The 11124-nt window shown below is 35.5% G+C and overlaps 1 protein-coding gene across 1 annotated transcript in view; it reads left to right on the top strand.

The window, feature by feature from the left end:
- Positions 1 to 732: 732 nt before the first annotated feature.
- The window catches only part of LOC121443470 (protein POF1B-like), a 56222-nt gene continuing 45830 nt past the window's right edge, over positions 733 to 11124 (top strand). Inside the window, exons 1-2 of the mRNA XM_041645220.1 lie at positions 733 to 799; positions 916 to 1239. Coding sequence (XP_041501154.1) covers positions 955 to 1239 — 285 coding nt within the window. The 5' untranslated portion in view covers positions 733 to 799; positions 916 to 954. The remainder of the gene's footprint in view (positions 800 to 915; positions 1240 to 11124) is intronic.

Genomic DNA, 11124 nt, shown 5'->3' with positions numbered 1-11124 from the left:
TTGTCTTAGAATGAATCTTAAAGGCTTACAGTTTAACAATCTCCTTTAACAATTGGAGATTAAAGAAACAGTGGAACTCTGTGTTTACTAAGGCCCCAAAAATGTCAGGGCAATTTCCTTTGTAAAAATGCAAACCAATAAAAGGAAAAAGCAAAATACAAAGCATTTTCCTGAGCCATTCCCACCCCACCCCTTTAATTTCTAGGCAGAAATTCTATCATTTGGAAATAATTCTGTCAATATCGTTCAAAATACAGACTATGACTGGAGCCAGATAAACAGGTTCACAAATTAGAGAAATTTTTCTTGGCGTTCCCATGGCAATCTGCATTATCCTCATTATCATCACCAGGAGTTTGTGAAGAATGCAAACTTATTTCTGAAAGTTAGTTTGTCCCTAGGCTAATACCCTTTAATTTGGACTGAGATACCAGAATGAGTACTTAGGCTGAAACCACCTTTGCTAAGTTTACAAGCCATGGGAAAGTAGCTTTGTTTTCTCAAACAAGTTTGGACACTGGTGTCTTTGTCTTCAGATTTCCAATCCTACGATCTCCAGCCCTGAACTTCTGTCTCTGCCTTTTATAGACTCCTTTACCTACTGGGAAGCCGGGTTGCTATCTCTGTGGCAAGGCAGGGCCTCTCCTGGCACGCAAACCTGCCAGGTGAATCCGCCCCTCAGGGGCGTGTCAGTACTATTTCCTGGAGCAATCTCCCAGGGTGGCTCCACTTTTCATTTGAGCTCAAATCCTGTACTGTCTACTCTGCAGCTGCCAGACCTGCTCCTGCTGCTGCTCAGGTAACTCATCTCTCACTGGCACCACCGGGGATAAAAGGTGGTTGATAAAGGCCCTCTTTGCGTGTCCCTACTTGCCGGCCTGCCCTGTTATAGTTTTTTTTCTGTTTATTCCTTAGGGAGAGCACCCGGGGAAACCATTTCTGACCACTGAGAAGATGATGAGCTCAAGCTATTGGAGTGAGAGCAGCAGCGGCAGCTGTGGGACCCAGCAGCCCACAGAGGTACTGCAGTACCAGCCTCAGCATTACCACTGTTACCATCAGTCAAGTCAAGGCCAGCAGCCTCCAGAAAAAAGTGTCGTGTATGAGCGAGTGAGGACCTACAGTGGGCCCATGAACAAGGTGGTGCAGGCCTTGGACACCCTCGGCTCACAGGAAGTGCTCTCCCCCCTCAAAACTGCCTCCTCCTACCAAAATTTGGTTTGGAGTGACCATTCTCAGGTAATAAAAGATAGCTTTTCCAGGTTATTGGGGGAAAAGAAACACATCTTAAACCTCACTTCCCTTTCCGTTTCATTCGCTGTAGTTTACAGGAGAGCTCTTGGTGGATTGCAGTTAGGATTGTGTTGGACAGTCTCCCAAATTCTGTCTCTTAGCTATATTTTTTCATTTACTAGTGCCTGTGGTTAGTTGGTTGCCATTCCAATGATTTACATAACCTAACCAGAGCATAGGAAGCCACATTTTTAAAATTGAAGTTGATTGAAAGATGTGTTCTAAGTGGCAAACCATTTTGCCTATAACGACAAAAGTAGTCATCAACTTAAATGCAAAAAGGTTTATTTTTAGAACAGTTCCCCACTGATTCGCTTCATATCAGGAGAGAACAGGTGTTTTGTGCCAAGTAGAATGATATAGAGACAATGGCATATATGGAGTGACGTGTAGTTATTTGTGTTCAGCTAATAGTATGCTGATCCTGGCTAAGTGACAGGTACACATGTCTTAGAATTTTCTTATGTGTCAAAATGACACATTGATTCTTATACGTACTAGCTGAATAATTTGTGGAATGTTAGTAGGAAACAGGTTATAGGATTTGAAAAGCAAGAAAAAGGTAAATGAGTATTATATGAAAGCTACAAAAGACAGATCTCTAAGATACTCTTGAAAATGTAATAATTTCTAAGATTTTTATTTGTTTTGCTTTTAACATCAATATCTGTGTTAATAGTCTGGCAAGCACATGAAGAATAATGTGGAAAGACAATATAAAACGACAGATTAATTTCCGCTTTGATTTTATAACTCTATCTTTATATAAAATGTACATATTTTCAGCTTTCTGTGAGCTTCTATCCAAACTAAAATCATATTTACAAAGTATACTATGAAAACCTCATAAAATGATTACCAGGATCTTATCCTACCTTACATTACTATATCAATTGGAAAGAATACAGATTAATTTTTGAAAACACATAAAGTAGAATATGAAGCAATATTATTAAAATGTACAATGAAACAAAAAAAGATTTCCTCAAAGATACAGATTGCTTCCAAATCATAGGCACAACAATTTTACTATTGTTTTATTCAACACTTAGCATAATTTCAGGGGAAAATACATAACAAATCTAGGATTTAATACCAATAATTTTCTTTTTCCTTTTATTGAAGATTTTTTTTTCATAGAATATGTTCTGTTTAGTGCTCCTCCAAGATCCTCCTATCCAAATTCACACCCTTTCTGTCTGTAGGAAGGAAAAGCCGTCATCTGTATTGAGTTCAGGGGGTAGAAAAATATGAAAGTTAAAAAAATCTCAGGTTGTATAAAGTGACCATAGTGATGCAAACTTACATTCCAATATGCAACATTAGCATGTTAATCAGCAAGAAAGTTGGTGCCATCTTAGCTCCTTAATACCTCCAAAAGGATGAAGGTTGAAAACAACAATTACTATTATCCTAAAAACGCTGAAGTCATCCTACTTTTCAGTTATTTCAGCCCTCAGCCTTTTTTTACATGCTAGTAAAAGAATAATAGATACACACTTAAGAGCAAAATATAAAAAAAATAAATATTGAATATAGGACAATTTTGAGAATTGTGTTTTATTGTTTGTTCCTTGTTTCAACTTTCCTTTTTAATACTAATGTCAGGTCTAAACTAAAATGGTTAAGCTTTTTATAAAATTTTCCATCTTTTATATGGAATTTGCCAAATTAATCCCTCTAAGACTATTTCCATCCTGAAACTTAGTTCTTTGTAGAAAAAAAAAATAGCACAGACCCTTAGGGGCAGAAAGTGTAACCTTAGTAGCTGAGATAAGAGACAGGAAAGGATTTCACTGTGATATCTGAGTTATTAATCACTAAAGAGAAATAAAAGTATGAGTGAGTGATGAGGAAGGAGATGAGATTCAAGCTATGTGATAGAGAGGAAGAAGATTCCCTTGTTAGAAAAGAGAAATTTGACTATAAAATTTCAAATTGACTTGGATATGAAGGCCAATAAAAGGGACTACAACAAACCAGCTTTTTAAGATAGTCACCACAATGTTAATGATCAGGAAGCCCTTCTATTTAGTTCTCCTGTCTTCCTGTTTGTTGGTGGGATGAGATTGTGGCATTATGTAAAGTTGTCCTAGATGTGATCTGAAATTACTTTCGTGCTGACAAAATGTCTACGCTCTAATGGTAACTCTATTATATTCCATCTAGGCACTGGGAAGTAAATATTATTCAAAACTCCTTTTACGGTTTTAATAAAATTTCTCTTTGAGATGCCGCATTTCAGATGAGTTGATATGTGGCAATTATGCAATGTCAGTCAAAGTGAAGCCAAGACAATGATGGTTAACATTTAATTTCTGGCCACGATGAATTCAATTAAGCTTTTGCTTTGTCTTGGTGAATATATGATATTTAGAGAACTCAGATTTTAAAATAGTTTTTCAGTAGTAAAAGGTTTACTTTGAGAAACAATTTATGCCACATTGCTTTGTTTCATGAATTTTAATCTTAATTTTATACTTAACTAAATGTCATTTACAACTATTTAGTGTTTTCTATCCCTGGTGTTTTAGAACATATTTAGTTATTTCTTTTTTTTAAACTACTGTGCTCTAGTGTACTAAAAATACGTTTATGGATATTAACACTTATATTTCTGTCTATATGATACATAATATTGCTTTTATTTCTTATCTATAATTGATGAGACATACTTCTGGCTCTCTTGGTTATTATTTTGTCTGATTAATAGGGTATTTCTCAAATAAAATTAAGTGTAGATACCAGTTGCTACTAAGTTATCTGAATTAATAGTAGAATTTAAATTATTAGGTTTGCCCTCAGGAACAAAAATAATCATACAAAGTCAGAAACACTTTTAAGCCCAATGTGGTCTTAGAAATAAATGAATAATGTTCTAAAAGCCACTTAAAGCCAAAGAAAACAATAACAACAAAACCCTCTAGAATTCAATCCTTTACGCTTAAATATTAAACCACCAAAATTAACTCAAAATGGCATACTGTCTTAAATGAACAACACTGATGTGAATTATTCATCGGACTTATATTTTTTTTTCCTTTGGCTAATTTAAGTATTCATGAAGGTCAAGATATTTTCCATGAATACTGAGAAACTGTTTTGAGAAAGAAAATGGATCAAAATTAAATATTTTAAATTCCAGTCATTCAGTGAACAGATGCTTCTTAAGTGCCTATTTTACAGAAAATTGTGTGATCTGAATAAATACCATTTGCTTGTCACAGGAAAGTCCGCTTTGGGGGCAAACACACAGAGTCTGGGCTGTAGGTGGCACATGCCGATGTACATTTTAAAATATTTGTTTATATGTTGCCACGAGGATTTTATTAAATAAAATATTTGGTTTTAACGTATGAGCTAATTTGCCATTCTTTTTTATTTAAAAACTTGTAACACAAAGAATCTGGCCTCAGAGAGCAGCCTAGAGGTAAATGTGAATTTGGAAATGACCTTCGCTGCCAGTTCACCTGGGCAGAGGTCTGTATGCGTTACTATTTTCCTTCGTCTCTGTTTGCAAAGACTGTGAATGACTTCCCTACTGTGTTAAAATTTCTATTTCCTACCAGAAATTTTTTCTGCTCTGGGTGGAGGGGTGTGTGGCTTTGAGAAATTGTTGTTCAAGGGTGTGGTCAGTAAAGAGAATGATTGTTCAGGGAAGTAGGTTGCCTGAATAATAACGAATGAGGTCATGGGATAAAGGGGCTGGTGTTTTCAGAGTTGGTCATCCCCTTTATGCTCACAATTAAATGAAGCTTTAGAATTTGTTAGTGCAAGTAATTGCTGGGTGAAAATGTTCATGGCAATTGTCTCTTGTTAAAGCAGGTCTGATAAATTTCGGGGCCAGCTTTCAGACAGTGACATTTACAAGCTGTCCTGGGGCCGTGGTAATGGGCAGGGAATGTAGCCAGTGGAAGAAGAGCAAAGCATTTTATCAACTGATCTTTCTTCGCAATTTATGGTGAAACTACTGGGAGATTTGTCATGCTCTTAAGCTTCGTATAAAAGCTAAAGAGTTTCTAAATAAGCACATTGAAATGGACTCTTTGCATCAGAAGCTATCCCAGTAGAATGTCTTCTTTACATTTGTGGGAGCATATATCCTAGTAATAGCTAAAGACAGATAGCATGCACTGAAAAGAACTATATATTCTGTTTTTGTTCCCTTTCATTTAAAAAGACCGAGAGAATAAGAATCAGGAATAACTATCGTAAGTGAGGAATTTGGGCTTGAAAGAAGAAAAAAGTGGAGCTACTTTTTCTTTGCTTTACATACAACACAATCATAGACTTTTATTCTAAGTAAATGAAGTGTTTGTCTCATCGGGACGGGAAAATAGGTGCTTATAATTTACATGTTTCTTGTATAAAACATTGAATAACATCTCAACAATAACCTAAGGCAGGTGTTTGACGATGTTACTGACTTTGAAAGGTTCTAACAAAAGCATTCTTCACACTATTCAGGAACATTATTCAAATGCCAGTGTGCCTTGGGAAATTCTGTCAGGATAAATGTCAGGTAGATTTAAATATATTATGGTTTCAGATTCTGTGTTTTTATGGGTTGTGGGTTTTTTTGTGTGTATTTCTAATGCTTTTTCTTTTTTATTCTCGTTTATTATTTTTTTAATTATTGTTTTATCTGTTTTCATAAGAGAAAGAGAAAAACGGGACTGGAATTAATTGGGGAGATTCTGGGAGTGGGTGAAATAGGGAAACTTGTGATCAGAACATATTGTATGAAGAAAATTATTTTCAATTTAAAAAGAGCTATAAAAATACAAGAAAAGAGTCAGGCAGTAGTGGTGCATGCTTTTAATCCTAGCATTTGGGAGGCATACAGGTGAATCTCTGAGTTTGAGGTCATCCTTGTCTACATAGTGAGTTCTAGGATAGCCAGGGATACAGAGAAACCATGTCTAGAAAAACCAAAAAAGTTTAAAAAATACTGTTCATTTGAAACTTCTGAGCCTAGACCTAACTCAGTATTAATACTTTCAATGTTTCTTATAATTATTGGGACTAACAGGAGGATCCATAATGCTCCCATGATCTTTGTTGGAAAGCATTATATATTAGTCTTTAAGCGAAGACTGAAAGTTCAAGTTAAAAATCATGAAAAAGTTCCATGTTCATTGCAATATACTTTCAAATATATACAAAAAAAATCTTCCAGTATGGATATAATATTCTCTACTACCTAATTCATTTATTTATTCTTTGTTACTGGAATATATTGAACACTTTGACCAGAGCCACCAAGAGATAGGTAAAAGCCAGTTAAAGATGCTTGAGAGGTTCAGATTCTGTAGTCCAAAAAGCAGTTACAGAGAAAATGCCCACAAAATTGCTATCTGTGGAATGTTCTAGTGATTGCTGTAGGTACTAAACGTTCAGGATTTAAATGTTCAGATACTGAATGTTCAAGTGGATTCTGATAGAACAGAACTCTGAAACAATGTACTTTGGATTTTAAGCCTGAGTTCAATTCCTGGTACAGAAACTCTTTAGCAGTATATGCCATTTTTCTCATCTATAAAGTGGGAAAATCACAACAAGGAATGCATAGGATTATTGTTACAGTCAAATGGGATTATATATAGTGGAAAACACCAGATTAAGTGTTAAGTATTGTATTACCTTGAATAAATTACTTGACTTGTTAGAATCTATGTTTGCTTATTTGGAAAGGAAAAATGATGTCTTTCTTCAGAACTTCAGAGATTACTGAATGAGGTAAATGTGAAGGTATCCAGTACAATCTTTGAGATAGTTAGCACTTAATTTATTTGATTCTTTAAAAGTATGGTCAACGAAACCTCTTTGTGGCACAAGCAAGGAAATAAATTCAATAACCTCACTGCACTGTAGGCATTCATTTAACATTAAAATATTAGGTAGATTCGTGTGTTTGAAAAGCTTAATAGGGCTTGGTCAATTAGGGAAGGATAGGGAGAAAAGTATTAAAGCAGTTTTACAAAGTGTATAGTATATGATCAGAAGACTTAAATAGAAACTTGTATTTATAGTGCTTAATGACACAAATATTCTTTAGAGAACATAATTTAGAACTCTTCATGTTCTTAGTTGTTATCTTGAAACTCAATATTTGAGATGAGAATTTAAAATTTATTTTTTTCTTTTTACACCAAGAATTAAAATCTCCTAATGTTTTCCTTAGAAATGTACCCTTAAAATTTGGAATGGGGATGCTGAAGTTTAGCTCTTCACAGTTGATGGCTTCTTGTGGGGGTGGGAAAAAGCTCAGGTTTCTTTAAGGTACTGGGCACTGGGAGTTTGATCATGCTCCAGTGTTGGAGGAGACCAGCTTATCAGGTTAGGGACATGGGGATTAGAAAAATAGTAAAGAGAATGAAGAAACAAGTGAAAATAATAAAACAGAAAACATAGGATAGTACCAGGAGGGAGTTCCAGTGAATACTGAAATTTCTTGCGGTTAATTTTCCATACATTTTTACAATACAACAGGGGGAAGAAGACAAAAGGCTGCTTTAACATGATACAAAGGACACAAAGGACAACTCGAACAGTTACTTCCTTCAATACTTTAAGCCATTAAGCCATTAATCCATGAGAAAACATTCTGTTGTTTAGGCAGGGAACCTACCCTAGACCAAATATTCTAAAGGCAGCCACTCCCAAGGTCAAACCGCCTGTTTCAAAGAAGAAGCAGAAGTATGCTTTAATATCCTGAACATTGTTCAGGGTGTTGTGGATATACCTATATGGGCCATCTTAATGTCAAAAAGACCAAGTAACCACACCCTAGGTCAGGATGTGCAACCACACATGTCAGCAACTCTGAACAAGCTAAAACTCTCTGACCTTCAGACAAGGAGGAAGGTCATTGGCTAATAAAGGAACTGCCTTGGCCCATTTTATTGGTTGGAAGATAGGTGGGAGGAGTAAACAGAACAGAACGCTGGGAGGAAGAGGAAGTGAGCTCAGACTCCACAGCTCTCCTCTCGGGAGCAGACGCCTGAGAGAGACACCATGCCCGGCTCTCCCAGGCAGATGCACGCTATGAAGCAAGCCGCCAGGTTAGACCTGCTGAACCTTTCCCGGTAAGACCGGTGCTCACAAATTATTAGAGATGGGTTGATCGGGATATCAGAATTAGCCAGTAAGGGCTAGAGCTAAAGGGCCAAGCAGTGTTTAAATGAATACAGTTTGTGTGTTGTTATTTCGGGGCATAAGATAGCCGAGCAGGCGGCCGGGGTGCCGGGTAGGCAGCCCCTCCGCTCCTATTACTACAGAAATAGGCTCACATTTTTGGGCCTCCACACTCCAGTGAGTATATGAGCAACACAAATTGGACTAGGTTTATTTTTCTTCTTTTGGGGAGGATAGGGCACAGAGGTAAGGGACTGGACCTGGGAGAACTAACTGAAAAGTAAATGTGATCAGAGTGCACTGTGTGAAATTATCAAATAATCAATAAAAATATTATTTTGGAAGAAAACAAACAAAAGAAATGTACTTCCAGTACAGAAGCCATAGCCACATATTGCTATTAACTTTCATATTTCAATTAGTTAAAACCCAATTCAGTTCTTCAGTCACGCTACTGTCATTTTAAGCATTTAATACCTGAATGTGGCTATTGGTCTGTGTACTAAGCAGTGCAGATACAGAACATGCCTATCTACCAGTGTATATCTATAAACTCAAGCCATCCATTATCTAAATAAAGAAATGTCTCTAAAGACCATTGAATTTAAAGGAATATTTGAAGGTAAAAATGTATGATCCATGTGCTGCTAATTTGTTTGATCAGTGATGATGGATACACATGGATGAAAGAAATAATGAAGTTACAGCCTACAGTGTGAGTTTACAGTAACTATTTCAAAAGTAAAAACAAAACAAAACCTTTAGAGACCTGAACAAAATGCATATATTTGTAAACATGTATCTTTTAATTTTTTTAAAATCCCATTGTTTTAAAGAGAAAGTTGTTAGGAATAGAAGAAAGATGAAAAGTGATTCCTATTAATCATAGTGCATTTTCCTGTCTGTTTCATTTGGAAGAAGTTGGACAGTCTCACTATGATAGCCAAGATGGCCTGAAACTCCCAATTCCATGTGATCCTCTTGCCTCAGTCTACCAAGTGTTTAGGCTACAAATACATATCACTATACCCAGGCTTTTTTTCCTTTTGTACACATGATTTGGATTTCATATCCTCCCTGGAACTGTCTCTTAACTTTTACTCTACAGAACTGTTTTATGAATTTTCATAAATGAAGTTCTATACCATTCCAGTTTTACAGACTAAGTCCATGAATTACAGAGATGTAATATAACCTTTGGAATTCCATACAGCTAAAACTGGGCTTTAAAGCTAGCAGTTATTTGCAGGACTATACTTATAACCATTATGCAATATTTTATATTCTCAGCATAGGCGTTTGACTTATTTCCATTATAAAGTCTGTGCTATCTCATTCATTGTTGCATTTTATCATTATTTTCTTTAACATGTACCAGTTATAAACCACCTAAGTTGATGCAGATGAACATAAATAAATAAGATAGGATGGACATGGTATAATCTCATCATTCAGGAGGCTGAGGTAGTAGGATCATAATGCATTTGAGAACAGCCTTAGTTACATAGTGAATTTGAGGTCATCATAAACTTCCTAAGAATATGTAGCATTAATATCATTCTGTCTGAAATATGTTCTTTCTCAGGATCAAAAATTTTTGTTGTCATTCAGAATTAATTTTTAAAATATTTTCCATTAAGTTTACTGATTATGTTATCAAAACATATGGTGATGTAAGAAATTTATTAATTTTTAGTTATTTCAAATGTACAAATGCCCTGGGGGTAACATTAGTGGAAATATTGAAAGAATAAGATCTCTCTTTACCTTGATATGGAATGTATGGTCATAATGACACAAAATGTTCTTGGTGATGTGAAGACCATTTTGGGACCTCCAATTCTGCTTTTGAATCTGTCCCCCATTTATTACATCTTTCCATCTCCTATTCCAGATATCCATACTGCTGTTTCCTAAACACATTCAGTTTGGCACTCTCCCCACTTCCCTGCCACATTTTTTATTTAAATTCCAGGTTCTGTAAATAGTTAATACTGACTAAGATATCTGTTGATCGTACTTACCCCTCAAAACACACTTGAAAAGTCATCTTTAAGATTCTTCTTACCCTACAGCTTTTTCATCTAGATGTGGTCTACTTTTACAACTGATATTAGCTTGAATTAACTAGAGTCACACATAAAATACTGCTTTGGTCTGTCCTTCCACCCAGGCTTTACACCTCTGAAAGGTTGGCACATTATTTGTAAAATCAAGACTCAAAGGCAAATCAAAATAAATGTTGTGTAAATAGAATATGTAAGCATTTTCTTTCTCTTTATTCTGCTTTTTTTGCTCCTTCCCTTACCCCTTTTGTATTTCATACCTCTGGTTTTTCTTCCTTTTCTATGATTATGGCTTTTCCAAATTCCTGAATATGGTTTTTGTAAAGGCATAGTTATTAACTTGAACTGTTTCAGACTGTTATTCTTCCACAGCCTTTCTTTGAAATTAAACTAGAAAGGCACATATTGTTTCTTAAAAAAATTGAACAGCACATCACCTTAATAGACATAAGGAAGTCACTCAATGAGCCAGTTAGTTTTGTTTTCCAGATCATAGGTCTTATTAAGCATCTGAAATTGACTTGTTTATATTTAGTCTGTTGTTTTGATGGATAAATATTTGTCACAATTGTTATGGCATATGATGTTAAAGGCCAGGTATTTTGATCGGTTCTCTTATCAGTTCCTA

This window comes from Microtus oregoni, unplaced genomic scaffold (assembly GCF_018167655.1).
Source record: "Microtus oregoni isolate MIOR12 unplaced genomic scaffold, Mior012 000107F_ref0000227, whole genome shotgun sequence".
NCBI classification, from domain to species: Eukaryota; Metazoa; Chordata; class Mammalia; order Rodentia; family Cricetidae; genus Microtus; species Microtus oregoni.
This window is presented reverse-complemented; position numbering and strand designations above follow the sequence as displayed.